General features: G+C 43.9%; 3 protein-coding genes and 2 non-coding genes across 7 annotated transcripts; 2 read left to right on the top strand and 3 right to left on the bottom strand.

Moving 5' to 3' along the window:
• The first annotated feature begins 11,709 nt into the window (after positions 1-11,709).
• Positions 11,710-15,586, top strand: LOC136476425 (probable polyamine transporter At1g31830). 3 transcript variants are annotated; one of them, XM_066474242.1, is made up of 3 exons: positions 11,710-11,994; positions 12,765-12,902; positions 13,580-15,586. In XM_066474242.1, the coding sequence occupies exons 1-3, from the start codon at positions 11,992-11,994 to the stop codon at positions 15,065-15,067; spliced, it is 1,629 nt and encodes a 542-aa protein (XP_066330339.1). In that variant the 5' UTR covers positions 11,710-11,991; the 3' UTR covers positions 15,068-15,586. The 3 variants fall into 3 exon arrangements, with proteins under 3 accessions (XP_066330339.1, XP_066330338.1, XP_066330340.1); XM_066474241.1 differs by having other exon boundaries at positions 12,762-12,902; XM_066474243.1 differs by lacking the exon at positions 12,765-12,902 and having other exon boundaries at positions 11,711-11,994.
• Positions 15,587-21,417: 5,831 nt separating this feature from the next.
• Positions 21,418-23,754, bottom strand: LOC136472113 (small ribosomal subunit protein uS3x). Its single transcript, XM_066469841.1, has 5 exons — positions 23,597-23,754; positions 23,187-23,506; positions 22,122-22,176; positions 21,898-22,029; positions 21,418-21,791 (listed from the first exon to the last, which is right to left on the bottom strand). The coding sequence occupies exons 1-5, from the start codon at positions 23,624-23,626 to the stop codon at positions 21,642-21,644; spliced, it is 687 nt and encodes a 228-aa protein (XP_066325938.1). The 5' UTR covers positions 23,627-23,754; the 3' UTR covers positions 21,418-21,641.
• LOC136478921 (small nucleolar RNA snoR143) lies at positions 22,403-22,567 on the bottom strand. Its single transcript, XR_010764573.1, has one exon. It is a non-coding gene; the product is annotated as a small nucleolar RNA snoR143 (small nucleolar RNA).
• Positions 22,745-22,914, bottom strand: LOC136478922 (small nucleolar RNA snoR143). The gene has a single exon (XR_010764574.1). It is a non-coding gene; the product is annotated as a small nucleolar RNA snoR143 (small nucleolar RNA).
• Positions 23,755-24,001: 247 nt separating the features above from the next.
• Positions 24,002-27,350, top strand: LOC136472112 (AUGMIN subunit 7). The gene is made up of 9 exons (XM_066469840.1): positions 24,002-24,250; positions 24,393-24,478; positions 24,570-24,631; positions 24,797-24,888; positions 25,116-25,241; positions 25,412-25,502; positions 25,897-26,004; positions 26,147-26,245; positions 26,694-27,350. The coding sequence occupies exons 1-9, from the start codon at positions 24,117-24,119 to the stop codon at positions 26,880-26,882; spliced, it is 987 nt and encodes a 328-aa protein (XP_066325937.1). The 5' UTR covers positions 24,002-24,116; the 3' UTR covers positions 26,883-27,350.
• Positions 27,351-27,572: the final 222 nt, after the last annotated feature.

Genomic DNA, 27,572 nt, shown 5'->3' with positions numbered 1-27,572 from the left:
GTGGCAGGGCATGTTAAGTGATACATCAAATGCTGAATCACGATCTGATGTCGATGATTTTGGTCCATCATTTGTTAAGAAAGTTCCGGACTATGGTTTAGGGTGCGGCCGGACCGGCTCTGCGTGGTGGCTGGGCTGCCGCCACTGCGGTCTCTGCTGGATCCGCCTTCCAAAGGCCTGGATATGATCCACCCCAAGGTCGCCTGATGCGCAGAGCGTCGTCGTCTCCCAGCCTGCCTTGCTGTTGCGCGTAGCCGTGGGTGTGGATGGACCCGCCGCGGGTGTGGCTAGACCCACTCTGCATGGTGATCAGCTACATCTGCTGTTACTGGTAACAATATTAATATTGCAATTGCAGGTATGGCTTTAATCCATTCATATTACTATTGCAGGTGCGCTCATTCGGTGGTCATGATTGGGTTGAAGTTCCAAATTTTACACATTGAGTGTTGAATCAAATCTTTTTGTGTGGTATGTTAACTTCATGGAATATATCTGCAGAAAGAAATTGAAAATGGTTGCGTATCCAATAATGTAGTACGAAGTTTCATTTCTTTTTGCATGAATCTTAAAATTACCATTTTATTCTTGAATATGGAAGCATAATCTTTTTGTTATTTTTAAATACATCACTAAATGTCATCGTATCATTAGCACAGGCATTCTACTATGTCAATAATACTGCAGTTATTTTGGCTACCTCACAAATTAAAGAAAAGATGTGTTTCTGAGGGGGTGTTTTATGTTTGCACGGAGCTTGTCAGGCCACACAAACACACGAGCTTGGTAGAGGCTATGCACCTTGATACAGCAGAGGAACTTATATATAAGATAAAAAAGATCTAAAGATTCTCTACTTGCAGTTGAATAAGGTTGCCACTTGCCCACTTGCATTGTTCTGTCCGCAGTTAGCCCCACAAAAAGCACAACGGTAATCTCCCTTCCTCTTCGTGCTAATTGGTGTCCTTTCTAGGCCAATCATGCCAACAAATGGATGATTAGTTATTATAGTAGCATACCCGTGCTAATGCTACAATAAAAACAAAAAAAACATTTTTTAACTAAAGTAAATAGTGAGATAGGTTAAGATTCATGCCAAAAGAAATTAATCATGCAGTTCCACTAAGTATGATCTAGGTGCCGGTGGTGGCCTAGGTGTTCCAAATGCCCCAATATGTCATGACAAAGACTGAGTATTGTTTTCAGTTTTGTGTCAAGAGTCTTGTTTTGTAATGATATTGTTGAATCTGTGATAATAAAGTTCTTTTTGGCAAAGAGGTGGGTGTTCCCGTAGTAATACTGGATCCAGATCTTTTGAAACTAAGTATTATGCAGGTAGATCATTTTTTGTTGTTTGATTTGCATTACCAAATGTCATCGTAGCGTTAGCACGGGCAAATATACTAATGCTCGTACTAACGCAACGGTGACATTTTAGTACAATAAATCAAACAAATACTCATCTCTAGGAAATTAGGATTCTTCCTTGTATATAATTTCATGAAGTCATGTGATGGTGTAAGATTGCCACCGATCAACACTGGAAGCATATATTCTTTAACTATATTCCGTACACTACATACAAAATTAATAACTTAACTTATTATATCTATCATGCACAGCTATCAAATTCACTAAGGATGGAATTTTTGGGGAACATTCTTAAGAGCCATGCAAACGAATGTTTTGACAACTTTCCTGAAGATCTCCAAGTCATGATTAAGGACTTAGACAGAATGTAACTTAAATGGTTATATGAGAGAAAAAACTTTACTATGACTTCTTAGTTTCCCGGATTGTATACGTGCTCAAAGATATTGTGTAAAAGTTGAACTATGGAAAAAAAAACATTGGTTGTTTTTATGTGCGTCTTCAAGATAAATTCGTTGCGTTAGCACGGGCATTATACTAGTGTAATTAAATGGCCCTAGATTTTGACATTGCTAGTGGGGATGACTTATGTCCCTCACAAATCAAATTAGGCTCTAGAAATCAAATGATGCTTATCTACTCAACAAAGTATCCTTAGTACGGAATGTATATTTATGGTTTGACAAATGGATTTTTATGGTAGGAATAAATTTGAGCATAAATATTTGCGAATCTAACTCAGATATCAATGTGGTTTGAAATTTTATTTTTTTGTTAAGGTTTAAGAATGCATATGGTCACAAGTATGTATATCTGACACAGGACACAACATTTATTGTTCGAACAATGAAACTTCATGGTTAGAAATAAATTTTGGCCACAAGAATGAATTTGTGATGAACAAACATTTCTTTATGGTCAAAATAAAACAAAGTATGTGGTTTGATAATGTACCTAGGTGTGTGCAGATTATCGACCCTTTTAGCTAAAGGATGTGATTTATGCTTATTAATTAGTAATCGTCCAGCAGTCTATCAAATTGACAACAACATATTCAAATGATTTTTGCAGGTGACGTGCAATCTTTCATATCTAGTCCACTTCACCATTAGTGTTCATAAATACTTGTTTCCTCCACAAAATTCCTTTTTTGAGCCTGGAACATCGAATGTCGTACTGCACATGACGTAATGTCGGATCATTCCAATTATATTTGTTCACTTGATTGAACGTGAAAGTGATCCATTCAATGAAGGATAGACTATCTTGTAATTATGTATTTGTTTGTTGACAGACAAGATTAGAACAAGGTTAGAGATTGATGAAGTTGTGTATATTTTTGTATTTTGAAAATTGTAGTCCTCCCAATTATTCTATTGTATTACTATCTAATTTTAGATGTTATAATGATTTGCACATGTGATTGAGGTTCCAACTATTCCCCTCAATGCTGATTATAGATTAAGTTTGCGAGTGTAAATATCGAAGGATTCGGTGTGAAATTTTGCAATACAAAATACAACAACGGTCTAAGGATTGGCGATACAATATTTTTAGGATCTAATTAAAATAGTATTTGTGGTTTGGATAATGAGTTATTAGAAGTTTTTAAGTGGTTAAAAAAAGGTGTAAGCACATTTGTTTGGTTCATCCAACTGTTTCAAAATCTTGCTCTAAAAAATAGAAGACAATTTTACATCAAGAATTCTGAACTATCTTTCAAATCACCATAACCACTTTTATACTTTTTTCTTTCTTGTAAATTTATATTGAGAACCCTTGAAAGGTCCTAATGGCTAGAGGGGGTGAAAGGTCCTAATGGCTAGAGGAGGTGAATAGCCTATTGAAAAAATCTACAACAACATTTAACAAACCGGCTAGACAAATAAGAGGCGAAGCTAATGTTACGCTAGCCTACTAAAAATGCAAGCCACCTACCACAATTCTAATGACTATGATCTCTATGTACACAAAAGCTATGTCACAATACTAACTTAGTGTGCCCTAAAAGACTAACTAAAGAGACACACTAACCACTAGACCCGACACAAGCTTGCTCTCAAAACTAATTACACTAAAGAGCGAAGCAACACTCGAAATATAAAATGCAAGAGAGGGGATGTGATGATTACACCGCCGTGTCTAGGAATTGAGCCAATCACAAGATGATCACAGTGAATAACAAGAAAACCTCGGACAATGATGACACAAGATTTTTTACCAAGGTTCACTTGCTTGCTGGCAAGCTAGTTCTCGTTATGGCGATTCACTCACTTGGAGGTTCACGCGCTAATTGGCATCACACGCCAAATCCGCTACCGCGTGCCGCACAACCAACACAAGATGAGGATCATACAAGCTATGAGCAATCCACTAGAGTACCTTTTGGGTCAAGAACCCCTCACAATCACCACGATTAGAGCTGGAGACAATCACCAACCTCCGCTCGACAATCCTCGCTGCTCCAAGCCATCTGGGTGGCGGCAACCACCAAGAGTAACAAGTGAATCCCACAGTGAAACACAAACACCAAAGTGCTTCTAGATGCAATCACTCAAGCAATGCACTTTGATTCTCTCCCAATCTCACAAAGATGATGAATCAATGATGGAGATGAGTGGAAGGGCTTTGGCTAAGCTCACAAGGTTGCCATGTCAATGCAAATGGCCAAAAGAGTGAGCTTGAGCTGGCCAAACACCTTTTATAGAGGCTCTAATGAAATAGAGCCATTGGGCTCACACAGCAGCCCAACTCGCGCCAATTAGAACGATCGGACACACCCAGTCTAGCGTTTAGTGGTGGGATCTTCGTCATGTGTCCCGCCTTCAAATTTGCATCGCCTGATCTCCAACGGCTAACTCGCTCCCACGCTTGCATTAAAGAAGGACCGGACGCACCGATCCAGTGACCGACGCGCCAGCCCCACGTCAGATCAGTTCAACACCACGCGCAGTCAACAGACGACCAGACTTGTTGATCAACTCAGCCTCCTAATGTCAGGTCATTTCTAGAGAGCTCCCTGAGCGGCAAAACGGTGACCAGACGCGTTAGGTCTGCCCTGAGCAGACGCGGCCAAGCATCAGGTCCACGCTACCTCAACCGTCCACGCCACATCATCATACATCATCCTTGACCGGGCGCAGAAGCGTCGCGTCAGATCACATTTTGACCCTGCGTCTGGTCGCTCACCGAGCTGAGCACTTCACGGTCAAGAGCTGACCGGACGCACCCGACTGAGTTCGGTCACACCAAAACCAGTGTTTGGTTAGTGAAAGACAGCTCCTCCACTTCACCAACTTCTTCACCCTTGCTCAAATATGCCAATCACCAAGTGTATCACCTTGTGCATGTGTGTTAGCATATTTTCACAAACATTTTCAAGGGTGTTAGCTCTCCACTAGATCTAAATGCATATGCAATGAGTTAGAGCATCTAGTGGCACTTTGATAACCGCATTACGATACGAGTTTCACCCCTCTTAATAGTACGGCTATCGATCTTAAATGTGATCACACTCGCTAAGTGTCTCGATCACCAAACAAAAAAGCTCCTATCAGGTTTCACCTTTGCCTTGAGCTTTTTGTTTTTCTCTTTTTTCTTTTCTAAGTCCAAGCACTTGATCATCACCATGGTCACACCATCATCATGATCTTCACTATTGCTTCATCACTTGGAATAGTGCTACCTATCTCATGATCACTTTAATAAACTAAGTTAGCACTAAGGGTTTCATCAATTCACCAAAACCAAACTAGAGCATTCAGGGGTGAATAGCCTATTAAAAATTATACAACAATACTTAAGCTAAGTGATTAGATAATTAAACAGCGAAGCGAGTGTTGCGCTAGCCTACTAAAAATGCAAGCCTCCTATTCACAATTCTAGTAGCTATGATCTCTAATCCACACAAGAGGCTAAGTCACTAATCTCTAAGTTAGTGAGCTCTTAAAGACTAACTAAAGAGCCTTACTAACTACTAGACAAGACACAAGCTAGCTCTCAAAACTAGTTACACTAAAGAGCTTAGCTACAATAGGAAAGTAAATACAAGAGAGGTAGCTAGTGAGAGGTATACCATCGTGGCAAGAGACAATCAATCAATCACAAGAGAGACCCAGAGACAATGATGGCACAATGATTTATCCCCAAGGTTTACTTGCTTGCCGGTAAGCTACGTCCTCATTGTAGCGATTCACCCACTTGGAGGTTCACGCGCTAATAGGCATCACACACCTAACCCGCAATCAGGTGCCGCACAACCAACACAAGATGGGGATCCACAAGCTATGAGCAATCCATTGGAGTACCTTTTGGCTCTCCACCGGAGAAAGGTCAAGAATCCCTCACAATTAGCACGATCAGAGCCGAAGACAATCACCTTCCTTCGCTCAACGATCCTCGCTGCACCAAGCCCTCGAGGTGGTGGCAACCACCAAGAGTAACAAGTGAAATTCACAGTGAAACACAATCACCAAGTGCATCTAGATGCAATCACTCAAAGCAATACACTTTGGATGCTCTCCAATCTCACCAAATGAAGAACAATCAAGCAAGAGTGATTGGAGAGGAGTAGCTCTGCTCTAAGGGATGAAAACTATGTCAAAGTTCCAAGAGAGGGCACCTAAGGCTGGCCCTTTCGCTTAAATAGACACCCCCAAGAGCGTATGACCGTTAGGCCACTTAAGTGACTGTCGGACTCATAGACACGGGGCATCGGACCATTCGACGCCTTCCATGGCCAACCATGCGCTGCCATGTAACCACGTTCAAACGGATTTGACCGTTGTCGCATAAACGATCACTGACACGCTAAAAACATTACCTTCAGACTCAGCTTCGGACTCACCATCGGACTCCACACAGGGAGGGTCTGATGTAGTCTAGTAAGCAACACAGAGGGCAGAAAACCCTCGGACACTGGTCCGACGCCTGCCATGGACTCAGGGAGAGTTCGACGCTGCCACGTGTCACGCCTGCGTGCGCCTCGCTAAACGCCGCGCTTGAGGAATAGTGCGCATGACCTATTCGACACCTCCTTTCAACAGGGTCTGACGAAGAGGGTCCAACACCTGTTAAAACTACACCAAGAGGTTCCAAAGCCGTCAGACCGAGTTTGAGCCCTGGCCGTCGAACCTAGGCAGGTCCGACGCTCTCCCACGAACGCTCACAGGCCTCCACGTCAGCATCCCAGCTAGGGTTAGCTATTGGACCCAGGGAACAACCGGTCCGATGCTCCAAGAAGCAAGGTCCGATGCCCTGGCTTCACTCTTTTCAAGCGCAACCACTTCACCCTTGAGCAAGTGTGCAAACTCCAAGAGTTCCACCACATGTGTACGTGAGTTATCATATTTTCACAAATATTTTCAAGGGTGTTAGCACTCACTAGAATCTAAATGCATATGCAATGAGTTAGAACATCTAGTGGCACTTTGATACCTGCATTTCGATACGAGTTTCACCCCTTTTAATAGTATGACTATTAATCCTAAATGTGGTCACACTCTCTAAGTGTGTTGACCAGCAAAACAAAATGCTCCTACAAATTATACATTTGCCTTGAGCTTTTTGTTTTTCTCTTTTCTTCCAAGTCCGATCACTTGATCATCACCATGGCCTTCCACCATCATCATGATCTTCATCATTTGCTCTACCACTTGGAATGTGTACTAACCTATCTCATACTCACTTAGAGCAAAAGGTTAGTACCTAGGGTTTTATCAATTCATCAAAACCAAACTAGAGCTTTCAACCCTGTTCTTACTCATATTCTTCCTCACGTCCTTTCACCTCTCGATTGGCCACCTCTAGATTGGTCGTATATTTTCTCACGATTGGTGAGAGCATCTAGGCCCTTAGTTGGGTTTCGATGATTAATGACAATACGAGATTACTATGACTAACGTGTATTTTGCAAAGGCAATTAAGTTAGGTCACGGTAATGGCAATTGATTGGACAATCATGGTTGGCATGCCCATACGATGAAAATCATTTCGGTTTTCAAAGGATGAACGACAAGGTTAAGAATGGACTAGTTCTAAGTGTCATTTAGTGTTGAAGAGACACTTAGAGTAGTTTAGAACTTTGTTTTTCTTTTGGCCATACTATTAAGGGGGTATGAACTAGTAGTTTGACCTAGGTGAGTCTAGTGGGTTAGGTGTGGTGCACACTTGTCAAATCTAGCACTAGGTAGCTCCGGAGTAGCCCTAAGATCAATTGGAGCAAACTTCATCCACATATGATTTCGAGTTGGAAGTGAATGGAGGGTCAAATGTTGATCGGACACTGGTCCGGTTGTGACCGGACGCTGGCTGTAGAGTCCGGTCAGTTCATTTGATCAAGGTGAAGTCGTCTGGTTGCGACCGGACGTTGAGTGAAAAGTGACCGGACGCTGGGTGCTAGAGTTCGATCAACTCCAGAGAGGTTCTAGAGAGGGAGATTCTTGATCGGACGCGTCCGGTCAGTGCTGACCGGACACTGGTCAGGATCCGGTTACTGACCGGACGCTGAACTGCAAAGTGACCGGACGCTGAGTGTCAGAGTCCGATCAACATCAGTAAGGTTCCAGGGAGCAGTTTTTATGACTGAACACGTCCGGTCAGTGCTGACCGGACGTTGTTCAGAGTCCAGTCATAACTTAACAACTCTATGGCGGGGACAACTGACCGTAGCGTCCGGTCACCCCACAGAGTGCTGACTCAACCTCCTAACGATTTATTTTGAATGAGAGGGTATAAATACTTCATCTATTCATCCAAGGGAGGTCTCTTGCCCATTTGATCAGCTGAGAAACACCCTTGAGAGTGCTAAGGAGAGCAAGAGCCTAGTGAGGTGATTGAGATTTCAGAATCCAAGATTAAGGCCTCATTAGTGCAATGAGAGTAGCAAGTGTGCATCCATCCTTCTCATTAGGCTTGTTGTGGTCAAGTGAGAGTTCGTGTTTGTTACTCTTGGTGATTGCCATCACCTAGACGACTTGGTAGTGATTGGAAGTTTGGTGATCATCCGACGGAGCTTGTGGATGACCCAACTCAAGTTGTGAGCGGTTGTGGGTGATTCACTGCGATGGAGTGTCGAAGAATCAACCCGTAGAGAGCACTTGATCCTTGTGCGGATCAAGGAGGAGATACACCCTTGCGTGGGTGCTCCAACGAGGACTAGTGGGGAGTGGCGACTCTCCGATACCTCGGTAAAACATCGCCGCGTTCCTTCTCCTCTCTTTACTTCAAGCATTTACATTTGAGCAATTCATTTCTTGTCTTTATATTCTTAAAATTACCATGCTAGAGTAGGATTGGAACATAGGGTGCATAACTTTTGTCGGTAGAACAATAAGAACACATTCTAGGCACAAGGGGTGAAGTGGGCTAAGTGTAGAGTTTAATTATTAAAAGAATTTTAGAATTAGCCCAATTCACCCCTCTTTTTGGGCATCTTGATCATTTCTATTGGATTGTGTTTTTCAAGTGTAGAAAGATTGGGAGTTGAGATCAGTTGTTATTGGAGAGCGATTTATTTTTAATCTTACCCCAAAAAAAATCAAAATTGAGAGGGTTTTGGAAACTCTTGAAGATTCTCTTATAGTTGATAGGTAATTGACTATAAGGAACTTAAGGTTGGAAAGAAAAAAGATCAGTCAAGCAGTTTATATCCCGTCTGTCTTTGGTGAAAACAAAATTGTGTGATAAAAAAACCTCTAAAACGGAGTCCACTCTCACGTACATAGAAAAAAACAATAGCCCAATAGTGTTCATATAGAAACATTGATCGGAAAACATTTGGTGTGCCTTTCTAATATTAAAAAAAGGTTTGGGATATTTTGTGGTTTATATCACGTGCAGTTATTATTTCCAAGGTTGGAAAATTGGTGAGTGGTGGGTAAGCATATGAAAAAGAGACATGCAATGATTGAGTGGATACCAAATAAATATTTAGTATCAAGAGATTTGTTAGTCCAGTTCAGTGATTTAAAAATACGATAAAGATAGGATGTGTGTACGGTGTCTATATGTGTGAGTTTACACTTAGCATCTGTGTGGGTTTTGGGAAAAAACGGCCGGTTGGTGGGTCGCGATGTCCACGAGGCTCTCTTATCCGCTCCTATACCCGCTCCTCTTCAGGCACCACAATTTCTTAAAAAAAGACTCACCGCCGCGCCGCCACTACTCCGCGACCACGCTTCGCCGCGCCTCCCGCCCTCCTTCCTCTCTGCCGCCGTACCCGGTCACATCCCGCGCTGCTCCGCCGCGCAATGCCCCATCCACTTCGACCGTCGCAGAAGGAGAGGCAAGGGAGGCATGCACCTGCGCCCCCATCCAGCGCGCCTGTCGGTAGGAAGGGGAGGCCTTCACGCTACGCCTAGGGTGTACGTTGTACCATTGCTCTCGACGTCCCCGTATCCGAGCTTGCTGGCTATCGGAGTTCATCACCAAGTAGGTTGTGGGCGCCAGCGACGCTGTGTTTTAAGTGTTTCAGACTTATGTTTCAAGTGTTTCATCTGAATGTTGCAAATAGATCTTGGATGTTGCATATGTTGTAAGCATATGTTTCAAGTATTTCAGACGTATGTTTCAAGTGTTTCATCTGGATGTTGCATATGTTACTATGACTCTATACGCATGTTTCAAAGCGTATATTTTAAGTGTTTCACATGTTTCAGACTCATGTTGCAAGTGTTTCATTTGCAAAAAATAGATCTCGATGTGCATATGTTGTTATGACTACACCGCATGTTTTAAACGTATGTTTGAAGTGTTTCATCTGTTTTTAGATGTATGTTGCAAGTGTTTTATCTGGATGTTTCAAAAGTAGATCTGGAAGAGCACATGTTTCATCTGCGCAACCGCCCTGCTGTAGCTGCTGGGGCGCCGCCATGGGTCACCGTGTGGACGCCTGAGGCCGGCAGACGCCTTCGCGGCACACACCTGCAAGCGGGGCAGGTGGCTAGGACCCACGTGGGACCTAGGGGTGGGCGCGGGTGTGGCATGCGGACGTGGGGGCACTGATGCTAGATGGGATGTGGACTCGGATTGTAGGATACGGTGCGAGATAACGTGTGGGGCGAACTCTGGCCGCTGGCCCTTCCGGAACGAAAAACATTGACCCTCTCTGATCAGATCAAATTATTACTGAGATAAAAAAGATCAATTTATTACTGTTTATAACTAGATTAGCCCTGGCTATGACCTTCATTCAGCCTGTTCGGCTGGGCTGAAACGATCGTATACGATCGTGGATTATTACTGCTGGCTGGTTTGATCGTGGATTATTACTGCTGGCTGGTTTGATGTGAGAGAAAAATATTATTCTGACTCAAAATTTACCCAGCGAACCGCCCCATTAGCATGGACACACGTCGGTCTCGGTAAATGTCCGTCCCGATGGATGCCCGCAGGATTTCGACGTCCTGAGGGAGAAATGAACAAAGATAATATGTAGAGGGACGTGGAACTAACGCGGCTGTTGCAGAGCATGCACGCTCCCACGCGCCCCGCGTGCGACGGATTCTTTGGTTCCACAGTTCGGCTGGTGCCTGCCGCCTGGAGCCTGGTGGTGGTGTGGGCTACTTTTGCTCCATCACCTACCTGCTACCATGGGACTGTAAGGCCTTCTGCAATGTGTGGCCTGAGCGATGCTTAGAAAAGAGAGAGAAACTTTAGGAATCGGTCTAGGCACTGCAGCCTCTGGTGCTAACTTTCAATGATGCTTGAAAAACGGAGAGCGAATCAACTACTTGCGTCGCTCCCAAATCGCTCCCATTCAATAGAAAAGGACTTTCATGGTACCGCTCTAGTACGTTTGCTGCCCTGCTTCTTACGAAAAGCTGACATAAAAAGCTGTGCATGGGACCATAGAGTGATGCCAGACATTGCAGCACTTGAAGAGTGATTCCCGTTTTAGCTGTGGGACCCGATGTTTTTTCCTAGCACCACTCCCACGCTGCAGAAGGCCTAAGATCCATCCTCGCCATTTTGTTTGGACGGCATTTGGCAATTGGCATGCTTCAAAATTCAGGCCATGTTTAGATGCCCACTGAATCGGCGCCGCCAAATTTCGTCAATACATTGTAGCTACTGTAGCATTTTGTTTTTATTTGGTAATGATTGTCTAATCGTTGACTAATTAGGTTCAAAACGTTCGTCTCGCAAAGTACAACCAAACTGTGCAATTAGTTTTTGATTTCGTCAACATTTAATACTCCATGCATGTACCGCAAATTTGATGTGATGGGGAATCTTCTTTTTGCATAGTGCCAAATTCTGAAATTTGAGGGTTGCCTCAGAGTTTCCTGGCTGATACGGACACCAGCAGGAGTAGTTGGCACTTTGGCCGGCGCCTGAGCGCGTGCATGACACACAGGTGTGCTTTCTGCTCTGCTTCCCGTCGCCAGCGTCCCAAGTCTGACGGCGCTGCGATCGCGTGTCCGTGTACTGCTCCTTCCTCTGACCAGTGGGACTAGGCTACTGCCCCCATCGGCTACTCCTGCTCCTTCACCCAGGACTCCTCCGCTCTCGCCCTCCCTCCCACTTCTCGGGGCGTCCGGCGAGGAGGAACGCGGACTCGCGCTCGCGCCGTCGGAGGGAGGGAGATCCACTCGGAGCATGCGGGCCGCCGCGCGGTAGATGGTGAGCGCTCTTGGCTCCTCTCCCCCTCTGATTCTGCTGCCATGGGGCCATGGGGCTGGCCCGCTCCGTCAGGCCATGCCAGTTCGGATTGCCTTCCTTCCTCGACGACGTGACGGCTCGAGACTACAGATCGCTGCTCCCTCCCTCCAACTACCGCGCTCAGCCCACAGCCCAAACCCCGATCGAGCCTCTTCGTCGGAATCCACACCGCTTGCCCGCGCCCCCCAGTCGACCTCCTCGCCGGGACCCAATTCCACTCCCACGCGGCCGTCTCCTCCCAGCCCCGCATGCGCCCCCTGGATCCGTTCCGTCTGATTCCTCACCACTGCTTCCTCGTCAACCTACTTCTCACCAATAGGTGCACATCTTGTTACTTCATTGCTATACTGGATTCAAATTAGGTCCAGTTTGCAATTTACAAGAAGGTGCTCTAGTTCCACACATCTTTTCGCCGCCCATCATTGCCATCTGCAAGCTCCACAGTTTTCGCTCCAACCAGAGTAATTAATCATTTAATCCTTCTACTCTAGCAGTAAGTATGGTCAACTGTGCTGCTTCGCATCCTTTCAGTTTCGCAAGCTTTGGCACGTTGGAGTGAGGAGTGGGTGTCGGCTCTTTATGGCAACCTCAGTTTATTGCCACTGATACGCACAATAAATTCTCTGTTCCATGCACAGATTATTTCATTGCTAGTATATCCATGATTTATAAATTCTTGGTCCCATTATTTTCTCTTTGTTAACGCTTCATGTGTGCCTTAATTTAAGAAGAAAAAAAAGGGCGTACCCAGTGTAGAGAGCTCCCGCTCTGTGCGGGGTCTGGGGAAGGGTGTCGGTGGCTTGCCTTACCCTCGCCCGTGCAATGCGAGAAGACCGCGACTCGAACCCGGGACCTTCCGGTCACGGACGGTAAGACTCTACCGTTTGCACCAGGCCCGCCCTTCTGCTTAATTTAAGTAGCCAAGGATATTCTAATCGACGTAATGTACAATCTCATTCGAGGTCCCTAGCAACTAGCATTTTGTGGCATTGTCCCAACATTTTGGTTGTCCTTTATATCTTTGCCCTTTTTTACACTGAAGTGTGTGTGCTAATTTACTTAACTCCGTTCCTTATTTCTTTTTTTTTTACTCTAGTTGTTTAATTGGCCTTCAGCCTTCAAGACACATAGAAATTACTAGGGCTTCATTATTCCCAATGAACATCCATAAGCAAGAGATCACCTGCATGTTCCATGCAGAAGTGAAAGGGATTGATTTGATGATTTTCTCCCACAGTATCAGTGTTGATTCTACTGAGTGAGCGTAGTTTCCCACGTTGTCCAAAATAATATTTAATTTTACACTGATTTGTGTTCTGACTATTACTAGTGCCCATTGTTCTCCAAGAAAATACATTCGGAGCCTAGTATTTCTGAGTACCATATAATGTGTAAACAATAAACCACTCACGTGCTCATTGGAGAATTTGAAGACATTGATTTTTCCCCATACAATCACTCATGTTGGTCATATCCATTTTCCATGTTGAAACAAGGAAGAACCATATGTTTGGGTATTTCTGACTATTTGGCTTACCAACTGCAGAAACTGAGGAACACAGAAATAACACGAGCAAATTCAGCCTGTTTTCCAATGGGGGATCGTGTTGGTGTCAAGTCCAACAGCGTCAATGAGGGTGAAGAGCGTAAGGGAGGGCATGGCATCCCCAAGGTTTCCATGGTACCCCTCATATTCCTCATATTCTATGAAGTTTCAGGGGGTCCCTTTGGGATTGAGGATAGTGTCAAGGCTGCTGGGCCACTACTAGCAATCGTGGGCTTTCTTCTGTTTGCGCTCATATGGAGCATTCCAGAAGCTCTAATCACTGCTGAGATGGGCACAATGTTCCCAGAGAATGGTGGTTATGTTGTCTGGGTTTCTTCAGCTCTTGGTCCGTTCTGGGGTTTTCAGCAAGGATGGGCAAAGTGGCTCAGCGGTGTCATAGATAATGCCCTCTATCCAGTTCTTTTTCTGGACTATGTCAAGTCCAGTGTTCCGGCTCTTGGAGGTGGGCTCCCAAGGACCTTAGCAGTGCTTATCCTCACAGTTGCGCTTACATATATGAACTACAGAGGGCTGACTATAGTTGGCTGGGTGGCAGTCTTTCTTGGTGTGTTCTCTCTCCTCCCATTCTTTGTGATGGGATTGATTGCTATTCCAAGGATTGAACCTTCAAGGTGGCTTGAAATGGACTTGGGGAATGTGGATTGGGGATTGTATCTAAATACACTGTTTTGGAACCTCAACTATTGGGATTCAATTAGTACATTAGCTGGTGAAGTTGAGAATCCAAAGAGAACCCTACCAAGAGCGCTTTCTTATGCTCTAGTTCTAGTGGTGGGAGGATACCTCTACCCATTGATAACTTGCACAGCAGCAGTTCCAGTTGTTCGGGAGTACTGGTCAGATGGGTATTTTTCAGACATTGCAAGAATTCTCGGTGGCATTTGGTTGCACTCATGGATCCAAGCAGCAGCTGCTTTATCCAACATGGGCAATTTCCTCACTGAAATGAGCAGTGATTCTTACCAGCTTCTTGGGATGGCTGAGCGTGGCATGCTCCCTGACTTTTTTGCCAAGAGATCTCACTATGGAACCCCGCTTATTGGCATCCTTTTCTCTGCCTTCGGTGTGATCCTACTGTCCTGGATGAGCTTCCAGGAAATCATCGCCGCCGAGAACTACCTCTACTGCTTTGGCATGATCCTGGAGTTCATTGCCTTCATCAAGCTTCGGGTGACCCATCCGAACGCCTCTCGGCCCTACAAGATACCTCTGGGCACCATTGGTGCTGTCCTGATGATCATCCCACCAGCTATTTTGATCATTGTGGTGATGGCCATCGCATCCTACAAGGTGATGGCGGTGAGCATCCTAGCGATGGTCATTGGGTTCGTGCTGCAGCCATGCCTAGGGTACGTGGAGAAGAAGCGATGGCTAAGGTTCTCCATCAGTGCAGACCTGCCCGATTTGCCTGATGCACAGGAAACTGCTGAAGATGATGCTGTTCCGCTCAGTGTTCTAAACTTCTAATATTCCACTGTTATGCTATGGAGGTGCTGTTCCCAATCAAGGCATCGTAGGACGGAATGTGACACTGGGATTCTTGACCTGTATCTCCTGGATGAGTTCCAAAGCCAGCAATCTTAGACGTCTTGTATAATGATGCATTACGTTGGCACCATGCTTTTGGACATCATGATGGCATCAAACGGAAATGTAACACCACCAAATACTTGTTGCATCTGCTGTCATCTGTTGCTTAACTCATCTGTATACTAGGGTAGATCCATGATACGACATGTGGTTGCTCATCTGGGAATATGAACTCTTGATACTAGGCTTGCCTTAAAATGGGAGAACGTGAACTCTTGATAAGAGGCGAGAAAGCAGCCTGGTTACCAGTAATTCTATTTTTTTATGTGCAGTTTTGTGTTATAAATGGAGCATCGGTAGTTCGGTACAATTGTTCTTGGAAGTTAGTTGGCATTTTTCTGCATTTTCAAGTCAGCTTTCACAAACTATATTAGACGTTTGAGTCTTATTTTGGAAGGATTCTATTACTTTTCTGGATTCTTGAATCCGAATTTTCATCATTAGAATGTTTATGAATTTAAATAGTTACATGTCATGTGGAACGCTGGCATCAATTCCTTCTCTAAAAATTTCAAATAGAATGCTTATATTTAAAATGCTAGAATGTTTATGAATTTAATACGTTACATGTCTGGTGGTCTGGTGGAGGTCTATTTGACATGAAGCCAGTATATCACAATTGTTTAAATAATTAAATGTTCATGTAGAAATAAAATATGTGAATGAAAAGGTAAATGTTGGATAACTATTATTGAGGTAAAATGCACAGGCGGTAATTTAACTTGTTATGGGTGTCATTGTCATTCAAATCTTGAACTCCCAAAATACGTTTTTCATGCCCCCGAACTTCTCACACGAACATATTTGCTGCCAACATAAAGTCGACAATATTGATAGTTCTGGAAATAAAACTAATGTTAAGGGCCTGTTTGGAACGAAGGAATTCAAAACGCAGGAATAGGAAAAAACGTAGGAATAAGGTATGATGAAAAGTGAAAAACTACGGGATTTCAAAACACAGGAACATAAAATTTAGGCTGTTTGAAACACAGGAATTTATAACAAAGGAATCGTAACATGTTAGGCAAATATGGGTACTAATTACTATATCTAGGGCCTGTTTGGAATAAAGAAATAAAAAACTTAGGAATAGGAATGAGCTCGCATTGCATTTTGTCCTGGCTAATCACTCGTTCTCCAACTGTGTTAGCGGCAGCGTGCCTCGGACTTCCGCGAAGCGGAGCAAACCAGCGCATGGAGTGGATGTTTCCATTCCTGTGAAATTGTGAAGAGGCTACATGATTCCATAGGAAAGGAAATGGTGCTTTCCTGTGTTCCAAACAACAATACTCGTTTCCTTTCCTTTGTTTTGGTTTCCTTCAAATTTCCTATGGAAATCCCGTGATCCAAACGGCCCCTAAGTATGCATGTGAACGAGCCTACATTAAGAAACAGGAGATATCGTAGCAATTGTCTCATTATATGACACTAGAATTTGTCTCATAATATGACACTAGAATTTATTGTGCGTTAGCAATTTGCCACCAAAAGTCTCAAAGGAGACACAGTCTATGCAAAAAAGGAGACACTTTGTCTATGCAAGCTTACGGTGCGTACAAACTGTATTTTCTGATTCTTAAACTGTCGAAAAATAACAGCTTTAGTGATTTGAATACTTGCCGCTCAATTTGATTACTAAGAGTTGGGTCAGATAAGATTTCATTCGAGCTAAACTCAGTTACAGCACTACCCATATTATTTCTCTCTCTCGATGATCTGGTACTTTCCGTTGCTAATCTTCATTTCAGGTCCCGTGACTTCCATTCTCAGGGTCACCACGTTCCCTTTTGTTAACCAAGAAACACCTCATTCCAAAAAGAACTGTGGATTGCAGCTTATTTGCAGCAGCAGTGGCTGTATTTTCTCTCTACTTGTACTGTACACCTGCTGTTTTTGGCTGCAAAAAAGCTGAAGCGAACAATCTAATTAACTAAATCTGGCACTAATGAAAGTGATGATCCATCAATCAAACATAGCAACTGACTAAAAATCAAGAGCAAAGATTGATTATTCAATTAATCATTTTGAATTACCTACTTGGCTGATTTTCCGCTAGCCTGCGCACGCCCCGGTGCTGGCCACTCGCACTCGCACGCTTGGTGCCTCGCCTCCGTTCAGGTCACAAGGGTTCTACAGTTGGGAACGTAGCTGTAAATTTGTGCCTAAAGGTTCATTAATATTGTTTATGCCTTGTTTGGATGCCCATGTATCCACCTCAACACATCTGGATTGATGTGGATAGATATACAACCAAACAAGGTCTAAAGTGGTTATTCCGCCGCTTGATCTGTACATCTCCACTGGTGCTCACCAAGGAGCCCGCCAGTCCGGGCAGGCGTCTAGAGTCGCTGGCCCCTGGATCCACCCTGGTTGACAAGCATGATCTTCACCTTCATGCTAACAACACCCTACATAATAATACATCAACAAGTTTTGTTGAGAAACTCCATTTGGACATGTTAGAGTCGTTTAACTAGTAGACCAGCAGGATATGAAACTGCCTGCGCAGAAGGATGAACAAACTTTACAAAATTTTGTTACAACAAAGCAAACCATTTTCCAATAGTGGCTAATAATCAATTACTGGTATGTGTTTTGCCATGCTTGCTGCATAAAATGGTCTTCAATTGATTGAATGCTCATGAGGAATCTTATTTGAGAGGATGCCCGAGGTGAAAAACCATTGGTCGAGATGAAGGCTGCACACGAAACCTGCTTAAGAACTTGGGGATTTTGGTGATTTAAATCAAGTGTCTACTTCAATCAGTGGGCTTTTGGTGATTTAGCCTACATATGCACCCATGAGTCCATGACTCCATGAGCGTTGACACTTACTTTTATTGTTCAAGAAATTATTCTATTTGATTATTTTACGTGAATTAGATTTTTGTAAAAAATGAGATATGAAATCAGTACTTAATTTGCTTCTGTTGCAGTTATTTTAGTTAACATGTCATTTTTATAATCGCATCATAATTTCAGCCAATTTGTAGACTAACAATATGTTTAATTTCTTGGCTTGATAGTTTGCATTGTTAGGAAAAGGAACTGAAATTTGCTACTGATTTTAATAATGTGTTCCTAGAAAACCATTGATGTAATCTCGGAAAATTGATGTGAATTTTGATCGTGCTTCATGTTAAGATTAGACTCTAAATACAATTATCAAAATGTATTATTTATTACAAGGAACAAAGTTGCTATTTCACCATTGTGTATGCTCTTACTACTGAATGTAACAAGGAAAACGGGAGGATGCTCATCTACGGATGTACGTATCCTATTCGTTTTCATCTCTAGATTAGCATATTCCAGATTTCAAGTGCCGGCCGGGCGGGCGGCCCCCGTGCATAGGGAATAAAGATTGACGCCGATAGGTCAAAGAGAGAGAAAGGGACCAGTGGCAGCATAAATTTAGAAAATCATTGATGTAATCTCGGAACATTGATGTGAATTAAGATTAGACTCTAAATATAATTATCGATATGTGAATTAACATGAGGCGCCGACCGAGGACGTCATGGCAGTGGGGTGCTCGTTGAAATGTCAATGGGGAGAGAAAGGTGAAAGTGTGGCGGTAAGGCTACCGAAATTCTAGCGTAGAGTAATCATAGCCATTTGTATAGAAAAACAAACACGATCTCAGTTCAGCTAGACTTATCTAGGTCAGTGAAACAAACACATGTGGTTGCATCATAGGAGCCGTGCTCGAGCTGGCCAGATCCAACCGGCCAGAAATCAAATACGCCCTTATAGACATCTACTGGCGAATGTAAAAAGGAAAACGAGAGGATGCTCATCTATCGATCATATTCGGGGGTGCCATTATCATTTTTTGAACGGAGTTGGCCACGGCATATTAGGGCGGCCCTCGTCAAAAGGGAATCAAAGTGAAGGTTCCAGTGGCAGGACAAATCAAATTTTGTTGTCTGAGCGTCATTATTAATTAACGGAGACTCACCCCCTCAACCTCTCACCAGTCACCACACCACACTCACCATCAGTCAAAGACAACCACCACCCATCCAAGTGCCCTGTCGCGATGGAGTTGGTAGCAACCATCACAACTCGGCTGTTCTGGCTATCGGTTGAGCTGAGAAACAAGGACTCCTCGTCCATTCCAGCGTGGTGGGTGCCGCTGCTCCCCGCGCTGCTGGCCTCTCTGCTCCACGCCACGGTGATCCGGCCGCTCGCCGTCGCCACGCGTCACTGGTTTGGTGGCCAGACCTGCTCAACATGGCTCCGGGTGCTGAGTAAGGTGACGAACGAGGTGCTTCGCATTCTGCTGTCAGAGCAGACGTCGCTGTGGTTGCTGTACCTGCTGGCGCCGCACCTGTTCGACATCTCAAGGTGCAGGTTGGGACGCTTTTGGCGATGCTGCGCCTGCTGCTCAACAACACGGCGCGCCTCCTTCTCCGGCGTGTGACGGGCCTCCGTGTCAGCGCCGCTTCTACTGACGAGGATGAGGCCGCTGCTGATGGTGCTGCTGCTGCTGATAGGCGGCAGCCTGGTGTAAGAGAAGATGGGCCGCGAAGGTCGGCCAGGCATCGAAGGCCCAGCGTCAGGGTGGCGGGCCCAGAATGGGACAAGCGGCTCCGTGGCTAGTTTCGCCACTGTGCGCTTGGAGGTGAACTATTTTTCTTTTTATTTTTGCAAAAAAATACTAAAGAAAACTCTATACCAGCGCCAATACGACTTTCCCAGGATATTTTGTTTTAAAACAGAGGAACTCAAGTTTGTTGACCGAGGAAATTTTCCGGACCCCAACTTTAGCGGCAAGGCAACATTTTTTAACCATCCTAAATTTGTTTAGACCCGGTGATGCTGGCCGTCGACGGCATCTTCCGCCTCTAGCAGCTCCTGCGTGTCCCTAGCCTACTCTGCCAAGTCGTTGGCCATCGTGGCGCCGGCGCCAGCGCCCGGCAGCGGTGCCAAATTTGCCTGGGATGGACGCTGGAGGTCACCTGGGATGGCCGCCGTGTGCCGTTGTGCCGTCGTGTGCCGCCGAGTACCTGGGATTTGAGCTGGAGGCCACCGCGCACGTGCCTGGTGCTCAGTGCTCACCATCAAGCTTTCAACGGGCTCTGTGCATGTTTCACCGTCACTTTGGCAACGCCATGTCGGATAAAAAAAATGTTTTTGTGTGGCTACTGTAGACCTACGGTGCATGGTTTAACAAATTTAAGGACCTAGAGTATATTTTTAAAGTTTATAGATTAAGGGTCTGTTCGATTCTCTCGTCTAAACTTTAAAGCTCTAAAAATTACAGAACACTTTCGTTCAATTTTAAGGTCTAATGTTCTAATTAGAGATGGCTAAAGTTTATAACTAACTTTAGACCACATGTTTAACACTTTAACTCTAACTTTAGTTTAGAGCTCAAGTTTAGAGAAAAGGATCCAAACAGACCCTAAGTGGCATTCTGTTCGCTTAACAAATTTAAGGACCTAGAATATATTTTTAAAGTTTATAGATTAAGGGCCTGTTCAATCCTCTTATCTAAACTTTAGAGCTCTAAAAATTGTAAAACACTTTTGCTCAGTTTTAAGGTCTAATACTCTAATGTGATGTGGCTAAAATTTATAGCTAACTTTAGACCACCTGTTTGACACTTTAACTCTAACTACCTGTTTGACACTTTAACTCTAACTTTAGTTTAGAGCTCAAGTTTAGAGAAGGCGATCCAAACAAACCCTAGGTGGCATTCCTTAACCAGTTAAAGGATCGTTCATATATTTAACTTTATAAATATTAGGATCAAACATACAAAAACAATGATTATATCAAAAAAATTTACAATGTGTATATATTCCACGACACATGTCTATTCACAAATAAGGCAAGGAGCTCCACCACTAGAATACAGTTACCTACAAGACAAGCACGCCCCTTTCTAGAGCGTAAATAAAGGTGAAAAACAGGATAATAAGAAACAAAAAGGAAGTAAAGGAACAAAATGTCTACTAGGTGGGTCAAATCCCAGTTGAGCTCTAAAGAATTAACTCTCAAGTTGAACTATTGAAGCCAGCATAGTTGATCGTTCCCTATCAACACATAACAATGTGACGCGAATTATGCAAAACCACACCTAGGCTATCGTCGCATTGATAGATGCTAACATTACAGTACATCGCCAAAATTGCAGACGGCTCCTCAACATTCTTATTCAAACAAGTTTTTGCATTGCTAAGTGATTCTGTAAAAGCATGTAGAACTACAGGCAAAAATAAACATACCAGAGGATACAATAAGGAACCACAATTTCATCCAGTACATATCAAGGTAGCTTGTCTCGGCAAAGCTTAGTTTAAACAAAAGTAACACAGAACCACTACATAGCATCTGTCCATAATGCTTAAGGTAACCAACTGTCTTAGCATTGCCTTTATCATAAGATAGAAACCTAGCTAGGACCCGATCAAACTGCCATTTCAAGGACACTGTTGGGACCTTAGACCTCAGGTGCCAAGACCGGAGGGCGCAGCTCATCCTCATCCTTAGGGGTGTGGATGGTCACCAGGTCCGGAAGAGGGGTGATAGGGCCAACCTTGCCCTTCGGGTCCCAGTCGAGCATGATCTTCACCTTGATACCCAGAACACCCTGCATGACAGATAAAGTTTGTTGAGAAATTTGGACCACGTGGTGAAAATTAAGTGCCTGCTCAAAAGATAAACAAACATTACAAAGTGATTAAAGGAAAACAGACCTGTCTGAGAAGGACGTGTCTCACAGCTGAGTCAATGTACTCGTTAACTGGCTGACCAGATGAGATCATGTAGCCATCCTTGAATTTCATGGACTTGGCTCTTTGGGCCCTGAGCTTTCCACTCACAATAACCTGTATTTAGAATAAATAATAATGTTGTTGAGATGCATTCACCAATCATCACAAAATGAGCATATCCTCATAGAAGTACATAGAACACTCACCTCACAACCCTTGGCACCACTCTCCATAACAAAGCGAAGAACACCATAGCAAGCCCTGCCAGCGATACAAGCATGTTAGTAAGGAGAACTATACTAACCATAATACATTACAGGGTAAAAAACCTAGGCCGCAAATTGAACAATAACTCTTCAACATGTTACACAACATTCTAGCATCCAAACAAGAAAAATATATTAGCAAATGCACAGATTGATACAATGGATAGAAAAGGCAGCACAAAGAAGAAAATTCATGAGCCTAGGAGTACAATTCATGTCAAGAATGTGAGATAGAATTAGTAGACAAACAGCAAAAAGATTGTTCATCTGTGGATCTATCTCTCAACGGTTGTCTGGCCGCCGCTACTACAAGAGCAGCATTTCTTCTATGCACCACCTTAAGTCCAACCATCATAAAAGAAGGCAGGTACAAATAAATATTGGTGCCAAAAATGGAAAAAATGTATCTGATACATTCAAATAACTGGTGAATGTTAGTGATGCAAAAGATTTTGTAGGGATGCCTAGCAAAACTATTAAACCATGAAATTACCTGCAGTGGGCACAACTACTGTAAATTAGGTCAATAAAGTTGCTAGGCTATTAGGTCAATGGGACTGAAGAAATGTGAGACAGATTTAGTAGACAAACAACATGATATTGGTCATTTATCTGTGGATCTGTCTCAACGGTTGTCTGGCGGCCGCTGCCTCAAAGAGCAGCATTTCCTTTATGCACCCGTACAATATCCCACCAACAAGGACTGAAGGCAGAACATAAATCACAGGTGCAAGCATTCTAACCCCTGACTAATGTCTCGACTTTAAGTTTTAATCAACTCGAAATTCTTCTAACCAAATTATAAGCAAATTCCGGGTTATCATCTCCTAAAAATTCTAAATTTTGGGATCTGTAGGCAAGGTATCGCTAACCACGAATCATTTTTCAACGCTATATGTACCACCTAAATACAATTCAATGCGCAAGCATATAGAAATTATAAGCAACTAGCAACCACATCAAAACCAGCAAATCACACAGCTAGCGGGTCTTATCAAGTTATACCTCCGGACGGCAAGGCCTCCGAGGAGCTTGTAGCGGAGGGACTCAGCCTGCGCGATGGCGCAGAGGCCGCGGTTGACGACCTTCTCGGCGTAGAGCTCAACGCCGTTCTCGGGGAAGTTGAACCTCTTCTGGACGACGGAGGTGAGCTCCCTGATCCTGCGGCCCTTCTCGCCAAGCACATTCTGCGTGCGCGTGGCGCGGATGATGATCTCCGTGCGCATCGGCGTGACGCGCACCTCCACGCCGGAGTAGCCGTCCTCCGCCAGCTCCCGCGTCAGCATCTCGTTGAGCTCGGCGTAGAACACACCGTCGCTGACGAACTACGCACACGAGCACCGCGGTCGGTTAGATCGATCGACGCAGGGGGGGAGACGGGAGGGTAGCGCAACGGTTAGGAGGAGCTCGCGTACCTTCTTCTTCTTGCTGATCTGGGTCGCCATGGTTGACGGAGGAAGATGGGGAGCTCGCTCCGGCGGCGGCGGCGGCGGTGAGCGGGCGAGAGCGCTAGGATTTTGGGCGAGTGGGTCGGGAGGGGAGTGGCGGCGCGAGAGGAGGCGGCGAAGGGGGAGGTCATTTATAGGTGGGGCGCCGGGGTAGGGTTTGGAGGCTGGGAGAGGCGAGCGGAGAGCGGTAGGCTTTGAGGCCCATTTGCGGATAATGGTTCTGACTGGGTGCCTTGCGCCTTGAGGCCCATCATTGTGAATTTTAGTCCAATTAGCGGGTTCCTTATGAATCCTGACAAGTGGGACCCGGATGAAACTAATTGCGACAACCCTTTCGTCGAATTTTGAAAGGGATCGGGAGGAAAAATAACATTTGGGGAATTATCAAACATCTCGCTCGTTGGTGAGTCGCCGTCTGCCCAATACCCACCATCCCCACCAACGGCCGGCCGCCGCGGCGGAGCGCAGCAGAGCAGAGCGAGCCCCCATGGCTTCGAAGCAGATGGAGGAGATCCAGCGGAAGCTATCCCTGCTGGAGTACCCGCGGTCGAACGCCCCCGCGCAATCCCTCCTCTTCGCCGGCGTCGAGCGCTACCGCCTCCTCGAGTGGCTCTTCTTCCGGTACGCGCCCGCTCACCCGCGCCGCATTTCCTTTCCTCTCCGCTCGTCTGGGAGCTGTGATCTCTCTGCTGGGTTTGGGCTTCGATTTCGGGATTCGGGCCGGGAACTGACGGTCTGCTCGTTTGGCGTGTGCGTTCCGGAGGCTCCTAGGCGACAGATCGCCCTTCACGCAGCAGAACTGGCAGGGGGATAGCCTGGACCGCGACGAGGAGAACAACAGGATTCAACGTAAGGTTTTGGTTTCATCATTAGGCTAAAATGCTTTCCATTCCTGGGATCGCGCGTGGTGCTGATCTCGCGGTGGCGTGTGGTTCTGCAGACCTGGCGGAGATAGCTAACTTCCTGGGCATCACACCTTCGGTGGACACCGAGGCGATTCAGGTGATAGAAATGGCTGGCCTGTGTGTGTTATGTGTTACATTTGCTGGATTTTATGGTGCTATAGTCATGCAAGATGCCAAGATGTCTAGCACAGCACAATGGCAATTGCAAACTGAGATGTATGGTGTGTCATCTTTCATCGGTCCATAACGGTCGTTGTTGCAGGGTCGAGGTAGCTATGAGGAGCGGGTGGAACTGCTCCATCTTATTGTCGACCTAGTGGAAGCTAGTTGTTACGCTGACAATCCAGAATGGAGGTTGGGTTTACACACAATTATTTGTATCTGAAATAAAATGTACCTACTATGTTGATTATACAATAGATATTATACATAAAACTTGTGCAGCTTGTGATAAAACTTTCTTCCAACATTGTAATGTATGATGCCAAATGAAATCTGTTTACACAGAAAAGTATTGTGTTAATTTGCATATGAGGTGGGTACCTAACATAAAGTACTGAGAACAATTTGTACTGTTGTAGTGTTGATAAGCAATTGGAGAAGGATGTGCAACTCGTAGATTCTATTGCTGAGAAACAAGCCCAAATTTTTTCAGAGGAGTGCAAACTTTTCCCTGCAGATGTCCAAATACAATCAATTTACCCCTTGTAAGTACTTCCAATTTAAATCCATGCCAAATGTACTGTCTAGCTGCTTCATGTGCCTGCAGAATTGCTCCAATGGTCTGAATCTTTGTGGACGCCCTGTGATCCTCAAATAACGAAATTGTTCAAATCACCTCAAATTTTCTAATATGAATTCAATGCTCGTTTCGTAGGCCTGATATCGCTGAATTAGAGTTGAAGCTCTCGGAGTATACCAAAAAGATGTCCAATCTGCAGCAAATGGTTCAGGAATTAGCATCGAAGGTATAATAGAATATACAACTGTACATATGTTTCAAGTTCAGGAATTAATGCTGGTTTATGTTTGAATGGAAACTTGGAGAAACTTTTTCTGCACTAGCTTCACAGTTTTCTTCCTTTTGAATTTTATAAAGGTTGTGCATTAATTATCAAAGGCAGAGCTAATTGTGACCTCTTGTCCGTTTCTTCACACCCCAACCTGCATGCTAAAGTTTTTTTTTTCACAGTTGTATGTTATCTTTCAGAGCATGCAACCATTTAGCTTAATTTTTATAATGAATTACTTTCTGATACAATACATTCTGATTTTTTCTGTGTATATGATACTGTTTGTTGTTCTTCCCTTAGTAGTCAGTATCATGCTATTTTAAGTTAACTGTGTAGTTGCTTGTGGCAGTATGATTATAATCCAAATGAAGACTATGCCGAGACAGAGTTGAAGTTGAGGGAACACTTGAAATCATTTTTGGAAACGGTTAAATCCTTCAACACAATATATACTAAGGTGAATATCTTATGCAGCAATTCCTATTTTCCTCATATCTTGTTTATATACACTGGATATGTATAATATTTTCTATTGGTGATTTTAATTTTAAGTGCTGAATATCTGTATAGTAAAGGTGATTTGAATTATCATGGTATAGGAAATCCATCCTTGGACCCACATGATGGAAGTGCCACAATTGCATGGCTTCGGTCCAGCTGCTAACCGCCTCTTGGAGGCATACAATACCCTTTTAAAGGTAATTTTGGAATGTCCACTTCACTAATTGGTCATGTTGTTCATTTCTTTGTACTTTACTATCACTGACCTGCATACTGTGACATGGTTAGCCGATGGACAGTGTAACCAACAGGAATAAAACAGAATGTGTTTCTGCTGGAAATTGAGGACTAATTTGACCTGCTTTGAATAACTACAGCTCCTGTGCAGTTAGTGAGCATTGAGCACCATATCTCTACAATACTATATCTCTTGAAATGCCCTGCCTTGGAATTGTATGACCTCATGTGTAATTCTGCTCCATCTTGACAATACCATATCTCTTTACCGTTAGTGGGCATCTTCTCAGGATCCTTCATTCCATGCTCTCTCCAATTAGATAGCGCACTGTGTTGTGTCTTTTGGGTGCCTGTTTCTAACCCACAGAACATGCCTTTTGACCTGGTTATTTATCTGTGACTTTTCAGTTCTTGGGAAATCTGAGGAGTCTCCGAGATTCATACACTGCAATGGCTGCTGGTTCACTGTCGGCTTCTAATGAGCCTTCATCTGTGACCAAGATTATTTCAGACTGCGAATCTGCACTGACCTTCTTGAATCACAGCCTTTCCATCCTTTCCACTTCTGTGGCACGTGAGCAGGGGGAAACACTATGAGTTTACAGTATTTGGATACCAAGATATAGTTTCGAGGAATTTATGTATGTAACCTTGCAGTGATTCAGTTGTTTGCTTCCTATTAAAAAAATCAGTCATTTGCATTTTAGTTTCTTCTGATGCATACACCCTCTATTCCAAATTATAAATAGTTCTGCCTTTTCTAGATACATTGTTTTTACTATGCATCTATAGGCTATGTCTAAATACATAATAAAAGTTATTTATCTAGAAAAAAAAACAAAAATGACTTATAGTTTGAAATGGAGGGACTAGTAAAGCTTTTGACCTCTTGGGAGTCTAGTTTGTAACACTTACTAAACATCATCCTTGATAAGTTGTATCTAGAGTTCTTCTCGAGTTTGTGCTGTTTCTGTATATGTATGTGCTTTTATCCTTGATAAGATCTCTTGTTGATCGAATATTCTGGATTTAAAGAGAACTCCATATATTATATTTCTAGTGAAATTCACTTTGTCGAGGAACACTCGAAACATAATATTGCAGTTGTTCAAGATTTTAAGGCCGCTTATATGTGGCTCACAGGCTTAGCAAATACAGTCCGACGTTTCAAGCAGTTTGGTTTACAGTTTTCACCTAAATGTGACATGCACTAGTATAGCCAAATTTTGGCAAATTTTGGTCACCAGACTATGGTTTTGATCAACTTAGGCCACCAAAATGATTTAA

The sequence above is a fragment of the Miscanthus floridulus genome, chromosome 8 (genome assembly GCF_019320115.1).
Source record: "Miscanthus floridulus cultivar M001 chromosome 8, ASM1932011v1, whole genome shotgun sequence".
Lineage (NCBI taxonomy): Eukaryota > Viridiplantae > Streptophyta > Magnoliopsida > Poales > Poaceae > Miscanthus > Miscanthus floridulus.
The sequence above is the reverse complement of the archived record's forward strand: the minus strand, read 5'-3'. Positions and strand labels throughout refer to the sequence as shown.

What these genes read in the sequence shown, in the direction of transcription:
- LOC136476425 (XM_066474241.1), top strand. An exon ending in GGACCTTCCGGTCACGGACG is followed by an intron (nt 12,903 to 13,579) that starts GTAAGACTCTAC and finishes TACCAACTGCAG; the next exon opens with AAACTGAGGAACACAGAAAT.
- LOC136472113 (XM_066469841.1), bottom strand. Translation starts at nt 23,626, where the DNA reads ATGGCGACCCAGATCAGCAAGAAGAAGAAG. An exon ending in GGAGGCCTTGCCGTCCGGAG is followed by an intron (nt 22,177 to 23,186) that starts GTATAACTTGAT and finishes TATCGCTGGCAG; the next exon opens with GGCTTGCTATGGTGTTCTTC. An exon ending in GACACGTCCTTCTCAGACAG is followed by an intron (nt 21,792 to 21,897) that starts GTCTGTTTTCCT and finishes TCTGTCATGCAG; the next exon opens with GGTGTTCTGGGTATCAAGGT.
- LOC136472112 (XM_066469840.1), top strand. Translation starts at nt 24,117, where the DNA reads ATGGCTTCGAAGCAGATGGAGGAGATCCAGCGGAAGCTATCCCTGCTG. An exon ending in ATACAATCAATTTACCCCTT is followed by an intron (nt 25,242 to 25,411) that starts GTAAGTACTTCC and finishes CTCGTTTCGTAG; the next exon opens with GCCTGATATCGCTGAATTAG. An exon ending in TCAACACAATATATACTAAG is followed by an intron (nt 26,005 to 26,146) that starts GTGAATATCTTA and finishes ATCATGGTATAG; the next exon opens with GAAATCCATCCTTGGACCCA.